This window comes from Thamnophis elegans, chromosome 6, assembly GCF_009769535.1.
Source record: "Thamnophis elegans isolate rThaEle1 chromosome 6, rThaEle1.pri, whole genome shotgun sequence".
Classification (NCBI taxonomy): domain Eukaryota; kingdom Metazoa; phylum Chordata; class Lepidosauria; order Squamata; family Colubridae; genus Thamnophis; species Thamnophis elegans.
Window position 1 is genome coordinate 57,122,947 of NC_045546.1, and position 26,125 is coordinate 57,149,071.

The 26,125-nt window shown below is 41.2% G+C and overlaps 1 protein-coding gene across 3 annotated transcripts in view; it reads left to right on the forward strand.

Annotated features, from left to right (window-relative positions):
* Positions 1 to 26,125, forward strand: part of PDXK (pyridoxal kinase) — a 66,956-nt gene that overhangs the window by 12,231 nt on the left and 28,600 nt on the right. For all 3 annotated transcript variants that reach the window (XR_004255590.1, XM_032219304.1, XM_032219303.1), the window contains exon 2: positions 17,471 to 17,525. Coding sequence is in view for 2 of the 3 variants with exons in the window: in XM_032219304.1 (XP_032075195.1) it covers positions 17,471 to 17,525 (55 nt within the window). In the remaining variant the exon portion in view is untranslated. The remainder of the gene's footprint in view (positions 1 to 17,470; positions 17,526 to 26,125) is intronic.

Here is a 26,125-nt window from a genome sequence, read left to right on the forward strand (position 1 = left end):
GGCGACAGGCTCCTCCCCCAGAAGCGTCTATCCTGCATAGTGTATTGATTTCTGCTTTTCACTTGGCTGATGGAAGCCACCAGTCAGAAAGTAAGATAATAAAGAAAGGTTTTCCATTAAAAATTGGACTTCTTATAATTTCTGATTGCTACTAATCATTAAAAAAAAATAATAATTTTCCAGATGGATTAGGTATTATGGTTGTACCATTATTGAGATAATAGCCTGGTTAAACTGACACAGCAAAACCTATACAAACTTGCTCTGTTAGTATCTGTGGCTGCTGCCCTCTTCTCAATGGCTGACTTATTAGCTTAACAACTGGTTCTCTACATGAGGGAGCTAGAGTCAGTGATGATTGATGCTTCTCTGAGTGTATACCACAGGCCTTTGTAAGTGAATCATTTAGGAAATAAAACAAAAGTAATAATTTAGAAGAAACTTTTCAGTTAAAAAATGTCTCTCTTTTCCAGTGTGTGATGAGGAAGGGGCTACTTGTGGGTATTCCCAAAGCCTGATTGGTCCAAAGGCTGAGGGGAATTCTTTAATACACCTCTTCCTTCCCTTGGCTTCCCCAGTTTCCTCTCAGTCTTTGGTCCAAGCAGACTAGTTCATTGGCTCTACCTGAGGAAAGTTTATTTCAACTAATTGATTTGCAATTTAATTGGCTTTAACTGTAAAATTTCAAATTATAAAACTGTGTGAGTGAGCTGCTGCCATCTAAGAGAGGCTGTTGGACGCTGCCTCCTTAATGGGGGTGGAACGCCGGTCTGGCATTCCCCTCTTACCCTCAGTAGCCAGGTGGAGAACTGTCCGGTCCCTGGTACTACAGGGGTGACAGGCTCCTTCGAACAGCTTAGCGGGAGGGTGGCGTGGCTCCCTTATCGATCGCCTGGAGCGGCTGCAGCAGCACACCGCTTGACAGCTCGAGAGGCCAATCTGCAAACTTGACAAGAGTAGCCCTTTGAAGACGCCACGAGGCGGTGGCCATTTTGAGGAGGTTTCAGCGCTAAATTTTGATCATGGCCACTTATCGAGGCTGATCTGAAGCCGCAATGGCAGTGTTGGAGTGTGAAGCAAACTGCCACCTTATTCACGCATCTGCGTCACCTGAGGGTGTTGGAGCAGCAGCACTGTGAGTAGGGGGAAGATGGCGGCCACCAGGGACGATGCTGGGCAGGGAATCACCAGCCCCTGAGGTGGAAGAGAATGAACTAGGGCAGCGACCTACAAGCCTTTGGCTGCCCAGCACTCCTCCAGAGCCACTGTTCGGGATGAACAGCACAGACAATGAGCTCTGGAGAAACAAATAGCCAGGGAGGAAAGGATGCAGGAGGCCCAAGGCAGGCCTACCCCCCTCCATCGGTCCAGGTGTCCAGCTAGACCTAGCCGCCAGCAGGGATCCAGATCCCCAATGAGGGACTTCAGCCCCTCTCCCTCACCCCCCTCCCAAGGCCTTGCAGGAACTCCAGGCTGGAAATCTCTCCATCTACCCTGCTATCACCGAGGGCAATTAGAGATGTGATGGGGGAATCCCCTGGAAGACACATCTAAGGATTATCTTCCCCCGGCTGGTCTTGTTTCCCAAGGGCCAGTTGATCAAGGCTCCACAGAGGAGGATTTGGATGATCTGGACCTCCTCCCAGACAGTACCTGGAGGCTTATTGCCTCAGCCATTACTAAAGGCATAGCCACTGGCTTAAGACAGCAAAGGGATAAGTCCCATGGGGATAAGAGGCCCTGGGCGGGGTCCCAGGTTAGACAACCTAGGGCCCGGCATGTGACTCATCCAGTCCAGCCTCCCCTTCCATGGTCAGCGAGGGCTCTGTAATGGGAGAGGAGACCCAATGTGAAATGGAATTCTCTGAAGATAAGAAGGCCCTTCCTCCTGATCCCCCAGCATTTCCGGGTCTCTTCACTCCCTCCATGTTCAAACCACTACTGCATAAGACCTGTGGAACAACTAAATTGGGGGAAGGAACTCCTGTGGCTTCCTCCAAGCCATGAGATCCAAATCTGATTATGTTTTCCAATACCTCAAGGGACAAGGAGGAGATTCCAGTACCTCCCTTGTTCTTAGAGGTAGTAAAGAAGCAGTGGGCACACCCTCGGCCTTTTCCAATCCAGGAACTAATGACCACCGCTTCTACAATATGGAGCAGGCCTTCTCCAAAGCACTGCATGTAGACGCACCAGTGGCAGCTTTGACCACCTCTTCGGCTTTGGTGTCGGGCGATGAAGCAGACAAACTAAAACCAGAAGACAAGAGAGCAGAACTTACCTTGCATAAGAACTTCCAAGCCTCTACATCTTACTTCAGCCACACCACGATCTTGTGGTTGCAACAGCTGCAGGACCGCATTCCAGCCCATTACAGCCACCTCTTGCAAGATATTACCAAAATTATTGCTGCCACACTGTTCTCAGCTGACACTACCTTAGATTCCATTAAGTATGCGTCCCGCACCCTCTCGTAATCTGTGGCCTCCAGGAGCCTCCTTTGGCTGCACAACTGTCAGGCGGATAATAAGTCCAAGTGGCACCTAGCATCTGCCCCTTATTCAGGCACTTCTCTATTCAGTGAATCTCTAGACCTGATTCTGGTAGAGAATAAAGATAAGAAGAAAGTCTTACCTTCTAATTCTAAACGTACCGAAACACACACGGCTCCTTACTATCATAGACCCACTTATAGGGCTCCTGAGCTGGACTACCAGCACTAGAGGTATTTTTCCCCTAGGTCAGACAGGCAAAATACTCACCCAAACCAGCAAGACAGGAGTAGGTTCCATGGTCAGAGGCAGGCCAAGTGGCCCTTTTGTGTGTGGGAGGGGCATCCCTTCTGCAAAGGGAAATGACTCCAATCTGAGTCTGGCCATAGGAGGCCGGCTGGCACAATTTGCAGACCATTGGGACAGGATCACAATGGATGCTTGGGTCCTGACAACAGTGAGGGATGGCCTCAGATTGGAATTCCTCTCCCCCGAACCTCTTCAGGATCTTTCCCCCATCAAGGAACCTGGACAGGTGCCACCTGATAGACCTAGCCATCCAGCACCTGCTGGAAATTCAGGCAGTAGAACCGGTTCCAAAAGCAAAATGGGTTGGGGTTTTACTCCAATCTCTTTGTTGTCCCGAAGAGTTGGGGACAACAAAGTGGGGGTGGAGGGCAATCCTAGACCTCCAGCGCCTGAATGCCTACCTGGTCTACAGCCGCTTCAAAACCTCCTCCATGAGATCAATATTACAGGGGATCAGACAGGGGGACTACCTGGCGTCTGTGAACCTCACAGAGGCATACTTGCGCATCCAGACCCTACCGCAATATCCCAAGTATCTCAGGTTCTCATACAAAGAGTCCCACTACCCATTTCCCTTCGGTCTAGCCCCACGCACATTCACAAAAGTCCTGGCGGCATTGGCGGCTCCCCTATGCTCCATCCCGGTGAGACTCCAATGCTACCTCAACGATATCCTGGTACACGCCCAGTCTCGTACGCAGGAATCTCACGACCTCAACTTCACAATCCGAACTTTATAGACCCTAGGGTTTTCCGTGAACTTCCAAAAAAGTCAGCTCTCACCCACAACCAAGATCCTTCATCTGGGAGCAGTAATAGATTCCGTAGCAGGACTAGGTTTAGGTTTAGGTTTAGATTTATTAGATTTATATGCCGCCCTTCTCCCAAGGACTCAGGGTGATGTACAACATTAAAAGAAACACATAATACAAAAGTTAAAAAAAATTAAATAGAATATCCCAAACCCAATTAAAACTGACAATTACATTTTTTTTAAAAAAATTCAAATTAAAATAAACAGTGATCAATAATTTGTTTTGTTTTGTTCAGGCCAGGCTGGCTTGCTGGAAAAGCCAACTTTTTAGGGTGCGCCGGAAGGACCGGAGGTCAGGGTTTATACGAAGCTCCGGGGGCAGCTCATTCCAGAGGGAAGGCACTCCCACAGAGAAGGCTCTCCCCCTGGGGGTCACTAGCCGACACTGTCTGGCCGATGGCACCCTGAGGAGGCCAACTCTGTGGGATCGCACTGGACGATGGGAGGCTACCGGTGGCAGTAGGTGGTCTCGCAGGTACCCTGGGCCTAAGCCATGGAGCACTTTAAAGGTCATAATTAGGACCTTGAATAGCACCCAGAAGACAACCGGCAACCAGTGCAGGCCGCCTAAAAGGGGTGTAACATGGGAGCACCTAGGTGCCCCCATGATAACCTGTGCAGCCACATTCTGGACCAGTTGAAGCTTCCAGGTGCTCTTCAAGGGCAGCCCCATGTAGAGAGCGTTACAGTAATCCAGGCAAAAAAAGACGAGGGCATGAGTGACTGTGCACAGAGCATCCCGATCCAGGAAGGGGAGCAACTGACGTACTAGGCGAACCTGGTAAAAGGCCCCCCTGGTCATGGCCGTCAGGTGTTCTTCTAAACTAAGCCGTGTATCCAGGAGGACGCCCAGATTGCGGGCCCTCTCTGAGTGGGCTAAAATTTCTCCCCCTATCATCAATAATGGAACAAGATGCACAAATCGGGATGATGGAAACCACAGCCACTCCATCTTGGAGGGATTGAGCTTGAGCCTGTTCCTCCCCATCCAGATCCACACAGCCTCCAGGCATCGGGACATCATGTCAAGGGCATCATTTGGGTGGTTTGGGGTAGAGATGAAAAGTTGGGTATCATCAGCATATTGATGATACCGTACCCCAAAACCACGGATGATCTCACCCAGTGGTTTCATATATATGTTGAACAGGAGGGGTGAGAGAACCGACCCCTGGGGCACCCCACAAGTGACGTGCCTCGAGGTTGATCCCTGCCCTCCAGTCAACACAAAGTGAGACTGATCCGGCAGGTAGGAGGAGAACCACTGTAAAACGGTGCCCCCACTCCCAACCCCTCAAGTCGGTGCAGTAGGATACCATGGTCGATGGTATCGAAAGCCGCTGAGAGGTGTAATAGGACCAGAACAGAGGAGCAGCCCCTGTCCCAGGCCTGCCAGAGATCATGGTCCAACGTGACCAATGTCGTCTCTGTGCTGTATCCGGGCCTGAAACCCGACTGAAACAGATCCAGGTAGACAGCTTCATCCCCAGGTAGACTAGTCCTACTATCCCCAAATCGGCACTCCAGTCTGCAGACTTTGGTCTGACAGATGTGCGCAAGTCGATCTGTTTCCATTTTGGACCTGTCACGGCTCCTAGGCAAGATGGTGTCATGCATCGGGATAGTTCCCTGGGCATGCCTGCATGCAAGGGCTCTGCAGTGGGCCCTCATCCATGTCAGAAGAGACTCATGAGCAACTCAATAATGACCATTCCGCTCCAAGCCGACGTGCGACTATCTCTACAGTGGTGGCTCTCACTGGCTCTACAGTGTGGGTCCAAGTTCAGGGAGCCAGAGCGAATCACAGTCACCACGGATGCCAGCTTATACGGTTGGGGGGCTCTGATGGACTCCCAGCTGGCGCAGTGTTGGTGGACAGTCTCAGACCTGCACCACAATATAAACTGGCTGGAACTGAAGGCAGCTCGCCTGGCACTTCGCCAATTACAGAACTCTTTAATCGACAAGCATGTCCTCCTCCTGACAGATGACATGGCCACAAAGGCCCACGTAAACCGTCAGGTGGGCACACACTCCAGGAGTCTTTGGCTCAAAGCTCTGAAGCTCGGATCATGGGCGGAGAGACATTTGTTGTCAATAGTGGCAGAACACATCTCAGGGACGGCCAATCACCAAGCCGATTGGCTAAACTGAGCAACCATAGACCACAGGGAGTGGCAGCTCCACCCTGCACTGTTCCACAAGATTTGTCTATGGTTCGGCTTGCTGTTGGTGGACCTTTTTGCAACTCCGGTCAATGCGCAGCTCCCACGTTTTTTAATGAGGTTTAGAACTTGGAGCGCAGAAAGGATGGACGTTCTGAGGAGCAGATGGTCGAAAGGCCTACTCTACGCATTTCCACCCCTTACTCTGATTCCGGGGACCCCAAGAAAGGTAGAAGTAGAGAGCAGACATCATCCTGCTAGCTTCGCACTTGCCCAGACGGCCATGGTTTGTGGATTTAGTCCAAATGTCAGTCTCTGTCCCATGGAGGATTCCTCAGGAGGAAATCTCCTTGTGCCAGGGGGTCCTGATCCACCCAGACCCGCAGTGACTCCACTTGACCGCCTGGCACTGTACTAGATCCTCCTGAGAAATGCAAATCTCTCCTCACAGGTCATTGTGAACTTCAAGGCGTTTAGGTGGCCGTCAACCACAAGGATCTATAATTCCACATGGTCAGCGTTCACCAAATGGTATTCTTCCTTCAACATATCCCCTATTGCGGCCTCAGTTCCTTAGGTCCTTGACTTTTTGCAGGATGGCCTTGACAAGGGCCTGTCCCATAACACCCTTCGGCGACAAGTGGTGGCGCTGTCGTCAGTGCTTGCCAGGGAAGGTAACACCCCTTTGTCACAACTGCCAAATGTTAGGAGATTCCTACGGGTAGCGACAAACCTGTGCCCACCCATGGTCCATAGATTTCCAATGTGGAACCTTCCCTTGGTTCTCAGAGCCTTGACAAGGTCCCCCTTTGAGCCCTTAAGGACAGTCCATTTCAGGCTTTTATCTTTGAAGGTTGCATTCCTGGTCGCCATAACGTCGGCCAGACGCATCTTGGAACTCAGGCCACTGTCATCCATGGGGGATCTCTGTCTATTACACCAGGATCAGGTAGTCCTTCGGTTGGATCCAACATTCCTCCCGAAGGTTAATTCTCCCTTCTATAGGGCTCAGGACATCATACTTCCAAACTTTTGCCCAATGCCTTCCCACGAGAGGGAGCGCCTCTGGCACCAGCTGGATGTCCAACGGGTTCTCTGTATTTATCTACAATGCTCACTGGCATTTTGTAAATCTGAGGCACTATTTGTCTCATTCCATCCCACCACCATGGGCTAGAGTCTCCTCTATAACTATTGGAAGATGACAGAGACAGTCCATCGTCACAGCATACGAAGCTTCAGGTCAGACTCCTCCTTCGGGGATCACAGCCCACTCCACATGGAGTGCAGTGACCACAGCGGTGTGGGCTGTGATCCAGCCCCGTTTGAGGACATCTGCAGGGCAGCCACGTAGACAACCCCAACGTCCTTCATTTGCCACTATCGGCTGGATGCTTTCACATCCGCTGAACTGTCCTTTGGACTCAGGGTCCTTCAACACCCCACTTCCTACGTCAGCTTTCCCACCCTAGGGACTATAGCTTGGGTATGTCCCACGAGTAGCCCCTCCCACATGACACACTGGAAAACGAACGTCGGTCGTTACCTGAGCATTGCTTTTCAGTATGATGTGGGAGGGGCTACATTCCTCCCTAGTTAGACGTAGTCAGTCAGGCAGAGGGCTAGAGTGACCCAGTTGTCTTTTATGTCTTTACAGTTGTTCGGCATTCGTGACCTCGAGGAAACTGGGAGAGCCAAGGGGAGGAAAAGGCGATTAAAGAATTCCCATCAGTCTTTGGACCAATCAGGCTTTAATAATACCCATGAGTAGCCCCTCCCCTGCATCACACTGAAAAGCAATGTTCGTTCTTTAGAAAGGCTCTCTTTTAATTAAAGACAACTGTAATTGTATTACAGATGGTTCTCGACTTACAACCACAACTGAGCCAAACATTTCTGTTGCTAAGTAAAGTATTTGTTAAGTGAGTTTTTCCCCATTTTATGACTTTTCTTGCCACATTCGTTAAGTGAATCACTGCAATTGTTAAGTTAGTAAACAGTTGTTAAGTGAATCTGACTTCCCCATTGACTTTGCTTGTCAGAAGGTCACAAAAGGTGGATCACATAATCCAGAACACTGCAACCATCATATATATGAGTCAGTTGCCAAGCATTTGAATTTTGATCATGTGATCTTTGGGATCATGTGAACATGGGGATGCTGCAATGGTTGTAAGTATGAAAAATGTCACTTTTTTCAGTGGCATTGTAACTTTGGTCATTAAATGAAGTGTTGCAAATCAAGGACTATCTAATAGCAAGATCCTTTTGATAGATCTTAATCTTCAAAAGGAACAGGCTACAAAATATTGTTGGCTGAAAAGAAAGATTGTAACAATTTCTATTGTCGGCTAACCTACTTGTACATTGCTTCAATGATTCTTTTCAAATTAAAGAACAGGAATCTCCATTGAGAAAGAAAGCATGAAACTAAAGTGCAAATTAGAGATAGTAGAGGATGGTGTAAGGAATTAAAATGATTTCTGCTGCAAATAGATTGGAAAAGATAGTGAACCTGTTTTAAAGATCTGATAATAGTCTATCCGTTTACACCCTTGTGAGATAATTATCAGAAAAATCAATCAAGGAATTTGCACTTGATAAGAAAAATAGGCTGTGAAACTGACAAAAATAAATTTAGCTTTATAACATAATTATATGCATATTTACTTAGAAGAAAAGTGCAATTAATTTTCCCTATGCTATTTCTCCCTCTTTAAAGGAAAATTGGAAAGGTAACATGATTTTCAGACGCGTCTAATTCGAACTACCAGGAAAGGAGTGTGTGATGATCATGAGAATCAGAAAAGAAGCGAATAACGTTGAGGCCAAGGTCCACTGTCTAGACTGAACTTTGTGAAGAAAACTCCTAATAAAACTGTGCTTAGCATGGAAGCACAAAGGAATCCTGCTGTTAGCTGAGAATGAAAAAATAGAAACTGGCTGGATTAGGAGCTCATTTATCAACGAGAGCTTTAAAAGTCCCCATTACAATATTAGAAGCGTTATACTTTTCCTAAGGTTTATGAACTATTAATTAAATCGGGAACACATTAAAAAAAGTAACAGTGGGAAAATATTCAAAATCCAGGTTAAGGACATTCTTTTCTCAGAATCTTATTTTCCCAAACTATTTTGAAAATTTTATGTTGGCCTGCTAAAGTGGTATAGGGCAGGGGTGGGTTCCAGCAGTCACTACTGCTGGTTCGTTTGTGGCTGCACCACACACACACATGCATAGTACAATAAAAATTGTTCTGCGCATGTGCAGAAGCAAAAAACAAGATGATGGCGCCTATGGCACCGTCCAGAGAACTGGTTCAGGGCGTGGCAGGCCTGGGTCGCTGCCAGTTCCAGTGACCCAGGCCGCCAAACCACTACCAGTTGGGCCCAATCGGGCTGAACCAGTAGGAACCCAACACTGGTATAGGGTTTCCTGCCTAAGCAGGGGGTTGGACTAGAAGACCTCCAAGGTCCCTTCTAACTCTGTTATTCTATTCTACTCTATTCTATTTTATTCTATATCCCAGATTTTCTCCAAATTCAATTTAAACACGTTAGATGGAAACCAGATCACTTTAATTTAAAAAGTATTACATTTTGTATCTCTGATTTGTATGGCTCTTTATTATGATTACCCTAATCACTTGTTTGCATTTTAAACTATACCTGATTATTATTATTATTATTATTATTGTATTATACAATTGTATCACAGCGGCCAGTTGTTTCGCCGGATTTGGCATTGGTTACTAGTCGGGCCCCACCTAGGGGCCTAGGACGTCGTAACGTATTTTCGTAATATGCGTGCAGATCCAAGCAGTGCGGCTTTTTGCATTTGACTGATGGTGATTTTGTCAATTTTTAACTGTTTTAAATGTAATTCCAGTGCTTTTGGAATAGCACCCAGTGTGCCAATTACCACTGGAATTATCACTGCTGGTTTGTGCCATAGTCGTTGAATTTCGATTTTTAAGTCCTGGTATCTTGCGATTTTTTCATGTTCCTTCTCAGCAACCCTGCTATCACCTGGTATTGCGATGTCTATGATTGTGACCTTATTTTTCTCAACCAGTGTGATGTCTGGTGTATTATGCGCCAGTATTTTGTCTGTTTGTATACGGAAATCCCACAAGATCTTGACCATCTGATTTTCGGTGACTTTTTCAGGCTGATGTTCCCACCAGTTTGTTGCTGTTTTAATATTATAATTTTTGCACAAATTCCAATGGATCATTTGTGCTACTGAATTGTGCCGCAATTTATAATCAGTCTGCGCGATTTTTTTACAGCAGCTGAGTATGTGATCAACAGTTTCATCAGCTTCTTTGCAAAGTCTGCATTTGGCATCATCAGAGGATTTTTCTATTTTGGCCTTAATGGCATTTGTGCGGATAGCTTGTTCTTGCGCAGCCAGGATTAGTGACTCTGTTTCTTTCTTTAATGTACCTGTTGTTAACCATAACCAAGTTTGTTCACTGTCCACTTTATCTTTTATTTTTTCCAGAAATTGGCCATGCAGTGCTTTGTTCTGCCAACTCTCCATTCTTGATTTTATCACATCTTTTCTGTATTCTTGTTTCGTCTGTTGGGCCTTCAGTAGATTTTTGTTCTTTACTTCGATTAATAGATGTTCTTGACTTTCTTTTAAATAATCAGCCAGTGCATGTTTTTCTTCTTCAACTGTTTGCTTCACTTGTAATAATCCTCTGCCACCTGATTTTCGGGGCAGATATAGTCTATCAGTATCACCACGTGATATTATTATTATTATTATTATTATTATTATTATTATTATTATTATCTCTTTTATTAATTTTAACATGAAACTCAGTCATGAACATTCAAAACTGCATCACAAATACCATTGATTAGTGCTAATGGTTGATAGGGGTGTAGTTTCAATAGCCAGATCGTGATATTTCATGATTTTTTTCAGTTCTTTTTCTTCAACTTTGTTTCCTGGTATAGCGATATCAATAAATTGTACGCTTTGGTTTTCAACAACTGTGATATCTGGTGTGTTGTGTTCCAAATGACAATCTGTCTGTATTTGAAAGTCCCACAAGATCTTCACCTTCTCATTTTCGACAACTTTTCCCACTTTGTATTCCCATTACTTTTCAGATACAGTTAAGTCGTAGTTTTTACATAATGATCAGTGGATTAATTTAGCAACTTGGTCATGTCTAGCTTTGCAATCAGTTTGCACGATTTTGCTGCACTCATATTAAATGTGAAACAGTTTCAATTTTTTCATTCCAAAGTCAGCAGTTTGAATTGTTAGTGGATTTTTGTATCTTCGCTTTCATGGCATTAGTTTACAGAGCTTGTTCTTCCCTTTTCCATACAAGATGTTATCTGCTTCTAATATGCCTAGATATTTTGCTAATGCTTTCATGATGCTTCCATTTCCCAGTTCTATTCCTTCTATTTTTTTCCATTTTTCCTTGCTGCATGGATAATATAAGCACATTTTTCAAGTCCAAAGTTCATTCTGATATTGCAGCTGAACAGATGAACTGTGTTCAGTATTGATTCATGTTCAGTGGGGCTTTTCACATACATTTTTAAATCATCCGTATATAATAGATGGTTTATTTTGCCATGTTGACTTGAGATTTGGTATCCCAGTTTGTGTTTCATAGTTATTGTCATCATCGTTGTTGTTATTGTTATTAATCATCGCACAGTCAGCCAGATGTTCAGACTGGGTTTGGCATTTTTGTCTACCATCGAGTCATTACTAAGGACCTGGAATAGGCAGGTCTGGATGTTTGATGGTGTTACAAATATTGTTGTAGGATGAAAGCTGTTTCAAATAAAGTCACCTTCTGCAATTGACTGATGGCAAATTTATCAATGCCAATGGTGATCAAGTGGTGCTCCAGATGTTTTGAGATTGCACCCAAGGCATCTATTACTATTGGTACTATCCTTGCTTGCCTTTGCCATAGTCATTCTATTTCTATTTGTAGGTCTTTGTATTTTGTTATCTTCTCAAGTTCTTTCTCTTTTATTCTTCTATCTCCAGGCACTGCCACATCCACTATCCAGACTTTTTTGTCTTTCTTATCGACAGTTGTTAGGTCCAGGATGTTATGTGGCAGGCGCCTGTCTGTCTGGATTTTGAGGTCCCAGAGGAATTTAACTTTTTCATTTCCCTGCCTTTCCTTTCATTCTTAATGAATTTTCTTATCTTTCTGTATTCTCTCAAATACTGCTAAACCTCATAATTATATCAGTTTGATATGCTGTATTAAATAAGAGAGAATAAGAGAGATCAGTCTATATAGTCTGACTTGTGCTGGTTATTACGTTCTGATCTTTACAGGACTTATTTGGACTTTTAAAGTAGTTTTATCTGAGACGAATTTGATTTAACATGTATGTAAGTGTTTGACTTGTTCTTGTTTTCATGAGGGTAAGATTTTCTAAAAAGAGAAGTCTCTAAATCTCTCTCAGTATTCTTGATCAACATTTCCATGTTTTCTCTCCACAGCATGTGTTGATGAGGTTGCAATTTTTAAAACCAACTGTTGCTTTTACTTTGACTGATTTTTTCCATGTTTCCTTACTTTTAATTGTGGTATAAACTGCTGGGGTTATAACTTGTGGTTAATTCTGAGAATCTGATACACAGTTTAACTAAGTCCTTAGTTGCAGTAGTTTCTCTTATTTGTTAGAGGAACTCTGGGGATGAAATGGCAAAAGATATCTGAAGAGCACTGCTGCAAGAATTGGTCTTCCCGCTCTTCAAGAAGGCATCTCTGGATATAGTGGTACTGGACAACTTTCATCTTGTCTGCACATTTCCCTTTTTTATGAAAATTGTTGATAAGATGGTTGAGTTTCAGCTTCAGAAGCCCCTGGAGAAAGCTGATTATCTGGGCATTTTTCATTTGGGTTTCAGACCAGAATATAGTACCAATGTGACATTGATCATGCTTGTGGATGATCTCTGGTAGGACTGGGGTACAGGGTGCATCTATCCTGCACTTTCTCAACAACTTTTAGTACCACTAAGATTTAGAAGTGGGGGACACAATTTTCTTCCTCCTCCAAGGCTGGTTACAGTCACTGTTGGGGTAGGGGGCAGAGGTCTTACCTAAGCCGTTACAATATAGGAGCATCCAGGGGTTCACCCTCTCCCTTAGCATCTGCAATAGGGATTGGCAATCTTTGTCTTCACAAGGGCCAGAATTCATGTCACCACGCAAGGAACTGTGGGATAGAGTAGTGGGAAGGACTGGGGTGAAGATGAAGGGCTCAAAAAGTAGCAGCCGAGATAAAAAGGAAAATAGATTGACTAAATGCAATATTGAGTCCAGAGCGCTGAAATGTAAATGGATAGATTAAAGAATAAAATAGACTTGAAAAATGAGATAGAATAAGATAAAGCAAAAGTAAGATTTGCTGGAAATAAGAAACATAAACCAGTTTGCTAAGGTTGAAAAGTTCTGGTTTATACTATATACAAGGTCATACTATCTACTGCTTCTCACAAAAACTTTTTCATATTTTGTTCTAGCTTATCTTTCCTTATGGTTTAGAAAAATCAGTTCTTATCTCAAGGGAAGAAAAAATGAGTAAAAGGTATTTCTTGTAGTTTGTTTTTGTTAATCTGCTGTAAATGGAGCCAGTTGAAGGTTTAATCTGAATTCTTCAGCTCTCTTTATCTTGTTCTTCCCTTTGCTCCCATTTTTATGGCCAGCTAGTAATAATGGCATAGCAGGGTTCCAAGGGAAAATGAAATATAGATAAATGTATGTATTCTGCATATATCATATATCAATCTACCTTAAACACCCGGAATTTTTTGATGGCTTCGCATCCAAATATTAACCAGGACTGTCCCTGCAGATCTTCTACAAATCGCCACTTGTTGATATTAAGATAACTTCATTAGAACTGTAAATAACTCTGACCCAAATGCATCTTGATATATTTTCCATTTTTTTTACATAATTGTGAATGGATAGGAGTCTGAACTACAGCTTATATAAAACTGGAGCTTCTGTTTGGCTTTCTAGTTAGCTAAATTCTTTTAGCTTGCATTAAACACTAACATGAAGCAGTTTAAACCTATTGATGTACAACTGATAAATGCTCTTATCATGGCTCTTAAAAGTTACAATTATGCCTACTAGTTTCTAATGATTAATTAAAACAATATATTGTGCAAATACATTTTTCTTCCTTAAAATGAACATTGAATTTGCAATTAGGGAAATACACTATATTATCTTTTTGGGCATAATGTACCTCTCTGCTTCTTAAAGAGGGTATGATAGAGAGGGTTCTTAGCAGACATTAACTGCTTCTTAGGTAATAAAGAACAACGGGGCTTTTAAAGTATCAGCTTTAGCAGCTTTACATAAATATTAAGGAACAGGGTAGTATCTCAAAATGGAAAAATACTATTGCCCAGGTTTTGTAACCATAGATTCTGCATCTTGATGGAACTAATCACATTCTCTTGATTATTTTTGCTATCTTGTGAACCATATTCATATAGTTACATTGATGAGAGCTATTAGGCGCAGGGTATATGGTTGTGATACAGGTTATACCAATCCTGTCTTTAGTTTCAAACAGATCAGTTCCCAGTAAAAGGTAAAACAAACAGCTGGTCTATAAAGGAAAAGAAGTCATAACCCTCAAACAGATACCAAAGAGAATCAGAGAGCAAAGAAGGAACTACCAATTTCTCTCCGCACAACTGATAAAATATAAAATGTTCTGCTGGTTGATACTGGAAGGCATGTTAATATGCTGGCAAGATAAGAAGATAAAGCCCAGGAATTCTATGAACATTACATAGAAGGAGAATCAGAGAGCAGAGAGGAGTTGGAAACCAAAAGCCAAGAGGAGCAGCAGACGGAGGAAAAAGGATTAGACCAAGAAGTGAGAGAGAAGACTGATACAGAAGTTCAGGAAAGAGAAGGAGTGAGGACAAGAAACCAAAGGGAAACAAAACCAAGTAGAGGACAAAGGCAACAAACAACAGGATGGCGGAAGAAGTGAAATTAATATCAGTCAATATAAATGGACTAAATTCACCTATAAAAAGAAGACAAACAATTTCTAAACTCCAAAAACAATACATGGACATCACATGCCCACAGGAAGTTTATATTAAAAAAAGAAAATGGTAGTATCCTGGAATCTTCGAAGTTAGGGAAATTACATCTGGCCTTGGCCGAAACAAAGAAAAGGGGAATTGCATTATATATAAAGGATTGGCTAAAACCTAAACAGGTATACGCAGATGAAGAGGGAAGAACATTACTAATTGAAGTATCAATAAAACAAAAAGGAGTACTAATTGCAGTCATATATGCACCAAACATGAACCAGAAAAAATATTACAGTAAATTAAATAAGTGGATTGCAGAACTGGAACTGGACAACATATGTTTATTTCAATGCGGTGGAGACCCAAAGAAAGACTATAAAACAGATAATTAAAAAAATTATGAAAGGAGAACACTACTAAATGCATTCTTTGAAATGGCCTGACAATTAAATCTAAAAGATGTCTGGAGAGAAATCAACCCACAGAAGAGTCAATACACATTTTTTTCAAACTCCCATAATTCATGGTCCAGGATTGACATGGAGCCGATGGACCCGGAAATGGAGAAGGATATAGAGGAAATAGAAATAACACCGAACATGTGGATAGACCATAACCTGTTAACAATCAAATGGAAAGGAGAGGCAAAAAGGAGAAAGAGATGGACCATGAATCAGAGGGTTGGGAAAGAAAAAAAACTATGTTTAATATGTGGAAAAAGAATTAGCGTTTTTCCTAAAGGAAAACTGGAACGAACCGACAACCATTCAAAACCTATGGAATACAACCAAAGCCTATGTGCGTGACATTATGATAACATATACAATAAGAAGAAACAAAGATAAAAAGAAACGATATACAGAGCTCTAGGAGAAACTGGGGAAATTAAAATATAAAATCCAGAAAGAATCTCAAAACCAGGAAGTTAAAGAAGAAAAAGAAATAATTAAACATAGATTAAATTTAATTACACAAGAAGTGACACAGAAAATTCAATCAAGTAGACAAAATTATTTCGAAAGTGCCAACAAACCAGGGAGAAATTACAGAGTGAAAAATAGAACTGAAACCAGAAGCATTCCTATTAGGATTATTGGATAAACAATCTCAATACATAATCAAAATGGATAAACAATCTCAATACATAATCATACACATACTCACTGCAGCCAGGATTGGTTTCGCACAAAACTGGAAAAAAATCAATACACCCACAGATGAAACAATAATTAGAAAAGTACTTGAATATGCAGAGATGGACAAAATGACAATAGAACTAAAAGAAAGAGAAGAATCAGATTTCTCTAAAATATGGAATAAAAATTATAAGTGGCTAGAAAACAGCAGCCAAAACAGAAAATAGAGAATGTAAATATATGGTGATATAAATCAGTGGTCCCCAACCCCCGGTCCGCGGACTGGTGCCGGGCCGTGGAGTACCTGGCACCGGGCCGCGCAGCGGCCGGGGGCCATGATCGCTGCAGCGGCCAGGGGCCATGATCGCTGCAGCGCAAAGGCTCCTGGGCCGTGCGCAAAAGCTCCTGGGCCGTGCGCAAAGGCTCCAGGGAAGAGAGCCCCGCGCTGGTACGCACGTGATATATAAACAATCAATGTGTCGTCGCGAACAACGCCCCCCCACCCCTGCGCGCGCTCAGCGGGCCACGGTAAAATTATCAAAGGCTGACTGGTCCGCGGCGATAAAAAGGTTGGGGACCACTGATATAAATAATCAATATTATTATAAGTGTTAGAACTACTGTTGTTATAGGATAAGGTAAAAGCAATAGGAAGGCAATGCAAAATGGAGAATTATAAAGGCTAAACAGGAAATCCAATACAGAAGGCTGTATAATTACTTTATGTTGTTATGTATGGTTTGTGTTTTGTTTTTTCTTGTGTTTTTCTTTCTGTTTTTAAAGATTAAAACATTCAATAAAAAAAGGATTCAAAGAGCAAAATGTTAGTGACAGTGCACAGAGGTAGCATCAGAACAGCATAAACCAAACATGTTTTCTGATCATGGATTAGCTCTGGAGAGCAGCCACAAAGTCTAGGAAATGAAGCAGCTAGTTTAAAATCTTCCTAATAGGTTATATTTGTGCCTACATGTACTTTAATTTTGCTCTTCACAACTAGATTTCTGCGCAACTCTAGTATTTACTTCTTCCTTATGCACTATGTACATGAGCACATGTGTATACATTGCAATTCAACAAAATAATGCTATTTCTTTTGTAAAATTTTATGCTTTTGTATACTGATTGATTATAAGTTGCCTTACAATTCACCTTTGGTTTTTTTTCAGCTGCCTGAATCTTGATAACTGAATTTTCCATTCTTATTCTTATTTTAGCTGCAGTGTTGTTTGTTTAGGGTTAAACTTATTTCTGCAAATATTTGTACTATTTTTGTTATATTGTGAAGCCTGATGTCTTTTTTAACTAATCTGTTGATGTGTCCCTGCATATTTTCCTTATTCAAAGCATTTTCTTCTTTGGTTTTCCTTATTCATATCTATTGTCAACTCATATTGAATACTGAGTCATAACAATATCTTATTACCCTTGAAAAATGAAAGAAAACTCAATAAACATTTTTTCTTTTATTATAGGTGTTGGGCTTTGAAATAGATACTGTGAACTCTGTCCAGTTTTCAAATCATACAGGTAAGTGTGTGTCCCTGTGTAATTTAATCAGTTATGATTCAAATTATGCCTGTAAAAATTCCCCTTAGTGAAGTCTTTCTCAACCTTGTCAAGTTTAACCTTCATGGACTTCAGCTCCCAGAATTCCCTAAACCAGCTAGGCTGCTGGGGAATTCTGGGAGTTGCAGTCCAAACAGTTTAAATTAACAGTTTAAATTTGCCAAAGTTGAGAAACACTGCCTTAGTGTTTAATCCTGCTACCAGCCATATTCAATGAATGGATGTAAAACTATCTGTTCTGTGTATTGACATAGTATATCTGACTAAGCACTCTTAAAACAATCAGCTATGTACTTGTCAGCCTTTACTTACATAGCATTTATGTTATACTCAAAGAAGGGAGAAGAGGCAGCGGTTAATTATCCCGAAGCAGAAACATGTGTACCCCTGTAATTCAGTGATCTGGTCAGAATCAGACCCTTTCCCCACCAACCTGTATGGAATCTGAAACACAGCTGCAAGTCTTAAATCCATAAGAAAAAAAGTGCCATTGTACAGGAACACCCCCCCCCCCCAGTTGAATGTACCAGACTATAATGCCAGGTGCCTCAAACCCCAGCTATGTGATGATTTCATGCCAGCTGTGCTTTTGGTGGAGAGTTCTCTTGGAAAATTGTTGGAATCAAAATGTGCACCCCATCTTGTTGGTCCATGCTTGGATTACTATTGCAAATTACCCATTCTTTGATTCTTGTCCAGCTACTGACTGTATATTCTACCTGACTTCTTCTGACTTGGTAAGATATAGTTACAACCCTTAGGATTAGTGTAGCTTTGTCCAATTGATAATTATTGTGGTAAATTATTGTTGTGATCCAGATTAGGACTGTCTGATTACTTATTTTAGAATCCCTGGCACAGAACTATTTCATTCAGAAGCAAAATAAATGATAGCATAGGCTACTTTTGACAGTAGGCCAGTCCAACATATAACTAATATGTTATATCTTAACAGAAAAGTCCAGATCAAAAGAGAATTAACTTATTTGGTTCTAACTAACTACCACGTTTCCTCAAAAATATGACTTACCCCAAAAGTAAGTCCTAGCTCGATTTTTACACATTTGCACAATAAAAGCCATACGCTCCAAATAAAACCTAGTTAAGACCCTGCCCACTTTGGGGTGAATGGGGTGGGGGGAGGTGCAGGGGTAAAAATTAAGCTAGACTGGGGATGGGGGACAGAGCTCCTCTACTTACCAGGCCTTGCACACTCCAACACCTGCCTGCTTTGCAGGCCCACTTCTGTAGCCACTTTCCGCCACTCGTGCGTATCAGCCCTGGCCTACGTTTTGCCTTTTTTGGTGACAAAAAAAATATAAGATAGGATCTTATTTTTGGGGAAACATGGTAGTTGCTAGATAATGTATCTCCTGCATAGAAGTTTGAGTCTGCTTTCTGAATGAGTTATGTTGCTATACATTCATTCATTCATTTGCCACCCACCTTTTTTTTAAAAAGTTTTTATTTTTAAACAATCATAAAACAAACAAACATAGACACACACAAAGTATAAAAATCATCCTCGAATTTCCTACAGTATGTCGATTGGTTACCAAGCTTTTGTGCCTCCTCACAATAGTCTTCACTTGTAATTTACATAAAGTCTCATATCATCAGTCTAATATATATGTATACAATTATTATAATTATTAAACATTCATTGACTATAGCTATTAAACATCCTCTTTATTTGAAATATTCTAAATTTAAAATAAATTTATATTATGGCATTTCATTACATCATCCTGAAATCATCCAGTAATATTACATCTTTATATTCTATTCTATATAGAATTATTTATCTTTTATAACAAAGCTTTTTAACTTCATCTCCATAGTCCTCACAATTTATGTAAAATTTCATATTATCAATCGTATGTATGTATGTATGTATGTATGTGTATATATGCATTATTATCATTGTTAATCATGTATTTAACTATAAACTATTATTACTTTATCTTATACATAATAGTCAAAATTTTACTGTTTAACTTAATTTTTATTATGACATTTCATTTCATCATCCTGTATCCTTCCAGTAGTAGTGCAGTCCTATATCTCTTGCCATTTGTAGAATTTGTATTCTAATTGTTTTCTTGAAAAGTCTTATGTGGACTTCTCTTGGCAACTTGTTGTTCATTGTATATCTTGTAAAGACTCGAAACCCTCCATCTGTTCCTTCCATCAGCTTGCCTTTAGTCATCACTGGTGCTTCTGTCCAAGTTTTTCTCATTATTTTTGCCAGATTTCCTCCCTTTTCTTCTTCCATATTTTGAAGTCTGAGCTAGAGTTCCAATTCGTCAACCTCTCCTTTCAATATTCCACTCCTATCATTTCCCTCCATGCTCGATTTACTGTCAATGTCAACAATTTCTTATCACTTTGTTCATATTTTCCTTCAATTTTTTGAACTCTATCCTCAAATTTCATCATAGTTTTGAAAATATTCTCAAATCTTCCCTCCATTCTTTCTATTCTTTGTTCCATAATCTCAAATCTCTTTTCAATGTTTTCTGTACTTATTTGTAGTTTTTGAATTTCTAGCATAATTATTTGCAATGTTAATTCCTTTTCTTCTTCATGTTGTGCCATTTTTCCAAGTTGTAAACACTGCCACTAAGAGGCTTTTTGCTAGGTTTCAAAGATATTCACTGTAATCTTTCAAGTCAAGGCTTTCTCTTTACTCCAGTCCAGCTGCTGATAGTACTCCAGAAGAGCACCTACGTAAACAAACGGTGCTCTTCCCACTGTCCCATTCAATAAACAAAGTCAGAAGCCTTGAGATATAAGATGTTTCCAAGCGTCCAGCCTCTAGGTGGCAGTGTTACTTTTTTTCCTCTCTCTTTAAGCTCCAAAATTAAGAAAAGGAAAGAAAAAAATGCTTAAAAGGTGCGATACAGCTTTGAAAAGAAAGAGATTCTTGATCCACAATACAAAACATGGGGGAAAATAGAAGAAGGAGGAAAAAAAGACCAGTCCAAATTAAAAAGTAAGAGGCATTTGTAAAAATTCTATCCATTAAAAAAAATTAAAGAAAGATAACACATTACTTTTAATCCAGGCTTAATTTGCTGCTTGCTTTCTTCTGTCTTCAATTTTAATTTTACTCTAAGTCTTTTTGGGTGTTTTCTTCTCTAATATTAAAAATTATCTCACCATTTTGACACACTTTATCTCCTGCTTTTCTTCCGTTCAGGGGCTGTCCCAACCTTGTGCAGCTTCAATGGCTGCTTCTCTTTTGCTGGAAAAAAGGGCTTCTCCTGAATCAATCAGGGACTTTTCAATGTCCTTGAAATCAGCAGGATGTGCCCTTTTCTATCACTGTCTCTACGGGATGGTTTAGGTGCAAAAGGACCGTCCAGCAGCAGAGATATCGACAGCAATCCTGGAGCTCCAAGATTGCATGTCATGTCGGCGCAACGTCAAGCCCTGCCTTTCCATTTGCCACCCATCTTGTCACAGGAACTCTGGGTGGCTTACAACATTAAAAGTAAATGGTTGAGCATTTAAAGCAATCTTCCCCTTTTTTATATTATCTTACAAATGTGCAGATTATAGTTCTCAGATGCTCTCCTTCAATGTAATCCATTTGCCAGGTTAAAAAGTAACACCTCTATCAATAGATTCCTCTAGGAATTGGCTTCTAGGCTTTTGTCTTCCTTTGAGTCAGGCCATCATTTAGTTAAGGTGTGATAATAATGGATCTCCTGTTATTTTTCTATGAAATTTGATATTTAGTGTTCAGAATGGTACACTAAAAAATAAACTCATTTAGGAGTATTTCCTAAATAAATAATGTCTTTGCTAAGTATTCTCATTGCAAAATAAACACTTTTTTCAATGTGTCATTTGAATGCTACTTTACTATCCTAATGATCTCAGGATTTCTGAATTTACATATAATTACTTCTCTTTGCACATTCACCTAAAGATTTCAAGAATATGTGGATTAATATCTTGCTTTGTTATTTTCCTTAGTGTAACTCTTCAGATAATCCAGGACTCTTATAAATCAGGTTTCCAAGCCACGTGGATAATTTTACTTCATTTACCTTAATGCAGGTATATTCACCTTCATATTGTTAGTGGAAAATGTGAAGATGAGTGAAAGAAGGCGGCAAATACAGTGCCTATGCCCTATTTTCTACCCAGTTTGAAGCTTTCATGTGTTAATCTAAGGGCCATCATGCATATTTCATCCAATGTTCATGAGAAACTTTCTAAGTATTAAAAAAAGACATGCATTATCACAGGCAAAATAATAGTTAAGAAGAGGTTACAATTATAACCCGTGTTTGCTGTTGTGAACAGTAGTATGCTTGCTAACCTTTTGCAAGTCTTTGAATCTACATGTTATCAGGGAGAGATGTTTTTTCTAGGCTGTGTGCTGAAGAAGAGGTTACAGGTAGTCTTTGACTTACAACAGTTCATTTAGTGACCATTTGAAGTTATAACAGCACTGAAAAAATGACTTACAACCATTTTTTACACTTATGGTCAATGCGGTATCCCCATTTTCATGTAATTTAAGTTCAGATGCTTAACACCTGGTTCACATTTATGACGATTGCAGTATCCTGGGGTTATGTGATCCCCTTTTTCAACCTTCTGACGAGCAAAGTCAATGGGGAATTGACAATAGGATTCACTTAACAGCTGTATTACTAATTTAACAACTGCAGTGATTCACTTCACAAATATGGCAAGGAAAGACATTAATGGAACAAAACCCACTTAACAAATGTCTCACTTAGCAACATAAATTCTGGGCTCAATTGTGGTCATAAATCAAGGACTACAGGTATTCAATCTCCTAAAATAAAAGGTTTAATCTTTTAAAGAGAAACAAGACTAAGACGAGAAGTTGGGCATACAGCATCCCATCTCCTCTGCATCTCTCACAATTAACTGATTGAAATCTCTGAGGATCAGGAGAGAACTCCAGGGTTAAACTTATATGTCTTAAGACAATGTTTCGGAGATAGATGTAAAAATAACTAGAAATGTAACATAAATTGAATAAGCAAAGTACCATTTAGAAGTTAGGTGAGCTTCTGCTTAGAAATTCACTGAAACATACCATTTGTATGTAAATTTTTGTAGGCAACTGTAGATCAGGTGAAAGTAAAGTTGAGGGAATGTGCATCATAGTAAGGCAATTTTACTAATATAAGTGGGGGAAGCTCCATTTTAGTTGTCTTTTTGTCATCTATGAAAACATTTTTATTCAGACTGTCTTTTTTATTTTAATTTGTCAAGTACAGTCTTTGTGTATTTTTCTTACCTAAATTGTTATATAAGAGCACAATAAATTGACCTTGATCAGGCTTATACAACTATACCATAAAAGCCTTCTTAATTGACATTTTTCTCTGACTTTACCTTTTAGAGTAGTTTAGCCAAAGTATTTTCTGGACTGTCTGCTTGAACTGAAAATGTAAAAGTAAATGCAAGCTACTTCTGTTGTTTATTAAGCAAAACTTCAAAGTCCACACTAAATTAAGGAAAATGTAAGTAAAATGCAAAGGATTAATTTATCTTTCCTGAGGGGTAAGAGTAGAATTTTGAAAGTTTCCACAGATAAAATATTTGTGTGTTGACCCACTTCTTGCTTACCCAATGCTTTCTGTTGTTCACACTATGATACTGTACTGTGTCCTTGAATGCCTTGGAGCATTTCCTCCTTCCCTCCCAATGTTTATTCATAAGTATTCTTGGCACAACTGATGTGTGCATCTTTGAACTTTTGTACTGTCACGACCTGAAATGCAAACACTTTAATAAGAAGAGGTCAGAGAAATCTGGTGATTGAATTTGGTTCAAAAGCTATGGCGAATAATTATCATTATAAGCTGATGGATTTTGTGCCTCATAAAACTTGAAAAACCCTTTCTTATACTTTCAGTTTTGGAATATAGCAGACCTTCAAATTCCATTTTTTTAAAAATTCCAAAGTATAATAGTGTTAACAGAATATTAACATTGATTTATTTTCATCTGCAAAAATAAATACATTGGGAGATAAAGTAATGGATCATCACCTACAAACCAATCAATTTCCGGCCATTATTACTCAACAATATTAGCAGTGGTACTGGGTTGAAATGCATCAAACTATTTCACAGGCTACAGCATCAAACAAAGATTTACTGAACTCATCTGATCCGTGTGCACTCACTATAAAAGGAGTGATCGTATGTGGAGTTAGCATATCAGTAGTGGTGAAAGCTTCCATCCAGCAACACTCCAAAATACAAGCAGGGCTCCTTCACCACAAAAGTGGGCTTTCTTTCTGTAAGATTTTTTTAACCAATGCACTACTCAAACTCTCATGTCTATCTGCGTATAATCTTTAATTGGGTGAAACAGTGCATCACAGAGGAACAATTTTTGAATCCAGGTACCTCAAAAGCACAGGGTGCAGGTACATTCTGTATCTCAAACAAAAAATGTGATAGCCCTTACCCGTTTGTCAGAAGAATAATTTGGGGTTCCTTCTCAAGAATAAATAAAAAGGAGATCCAGACAGCTATGAGGAAAGAAGAAATGTTTATTCCTAAAAGCAAAACCGTTTGCTTGGGGTACAGTACCAGATTCTTATAGGGGGAGCTTGTCTGGGGTGTCACATGCTGATTCTATTTAGGGTGACATTTGAGGTATGTGTGCGTAGGTATGTTATTATTGTGAACATGCAGTGGCTCTGAGAGACCTAATTTAATTAACTGTGTTTGCAGACCTTATCCTTTAATATGTGGATTAGGTCTGGGTAACTGGCCTCGCAACTCCGACGGTCCTTGGATGAAGCCAATTATCTAGACTCTTTTCAGTCGGGTTTCAGGCCTGGTTACAGCACGGAAACTGCTTTGGTCGCGCTGATCGATGATCTCTGGCGGGCCAGGAATAGGGGTTACCTCTCTATCCTGGTGCTTCTTGACCTCTCAGCGGCCTTTGATACCATCGACCATGGTATCCTGCGACGGTTGCGAGAGGTGGGGGTGGGAGGCACCGTTTTGCGGTGGTTCTCCTCCTACCTCTCGGACAGGTCGCAGTCGGTGTTGGTCGGAGGGCAGAGATCGACCCCAAGGCCCCTCAAGTATGGGGTGCCGCAGGGTTTGGTCCTGTCCCCCCTCCTATTTAACATCTACATGAAGCCGCTGGGTGAGATCATACGCCGGCACAGGATTAAGTATCACCAATATGCAGACAATACGCAGCTATATCTGTCTGCCCCGTGCCAACTCAGCAAAGCAGTAGAAGTGATGTGCCAGTGCCTGGAGGCTGTTAGAGTTTGGATGGGAGCAAACAAGTTGGCACTCAATCCAGACAAGACCGAGTGGCTTCTGATGTTCCCTCCCAAAGATTGTCTAACTGTTCCATCTCTCAGGCTGGGGCGTGAAATTATACGCCCCTCAGAGAGGGTTTGCAATTTGGGAGTCCTCCTGGACCCACAGCTGACTCTAGAACACCATCTGTCGGCTGTGACCAGGGGGACCTTTGCCCAGGTCCGCCTGATGCACCAATTGCGACCCTACCTGGATCGGGAGGCCCTTCAGACAGTCACTCACGCCCTTGTGACCTCAAGACTGGATTATTGTAATGCACTCTACATGGGGCTGCCCTTGAAGAGTGTTCGAAGACTCCAATTAGTCCAGAATGCAGCCGCGCGAGCGATTGTGGGTGCACCAAGGTACACCCACATTACACCTATCCTCCGCGAGCTGCACTGGCTACCTATTAGTCTCCAAATCCGCTTCAAGGTGCTGGTCGCTACCTATAAAGCCCTACATGGCATCGGACCTGGGTACCTGAGAGACCGCCTCCTGCCGATTACCACTCTCAGACCAATTAGATCGCACAGGTTAGGTCTCCTCCGGATTCCATCTGCCAGCCAATGTCGGCTGGCGACTCCCCAGGGGAGGGCCTTCTCAGTTGCAGCTCCAGCCCTCTGGAACGAGCTCCCTGTTGAGATCCGGATCCTTACTACCCTCCCGGCCTTCCGCAAAGCCACCAAGTCCTGGCTGTTCCAGCAGGCTGGGGGGAGCCGAGAAGCATCTACCTCCATGGAAATTGTGAATGTTGGTTTTGTTTTTAATATGTTGTCTTTGTCTCGTTCCCCTCTTTCCCTTGTCTTTTGTGAGCCGCCCGGAGTCCTCCGGGAGTGGGCGGCATACAAGACAAATAAATAAAATAAATAAATAAACTTATTTGAGGAAGTTTGCTAATTTTGGTTGATTAAGTTAGTTTCAGCCTGACTGTCAATTATGTAGTGGAGACACTGATTCCCAGACCATTGTGGGTTCTGTTAATATTTTGTGGGGAAGAGAGAAACAGCATAAAGAATAAAATATATTTGAATATAAAACTTCTCAGACTATTATCCAAGAAGGAATATTCTTGGACCCTTTGTTAATGTTTAAACATTTATACATTACTTAAAACTGTCTGTACATGTAACCTTGTGTGGGCAAAATGGTGCATCGTAGGGCAAAACCTTTTGAATCAAGATACTTCAAATGGGTTAATGTTTAGAATGTGTCTGAAATACAGGACCATGA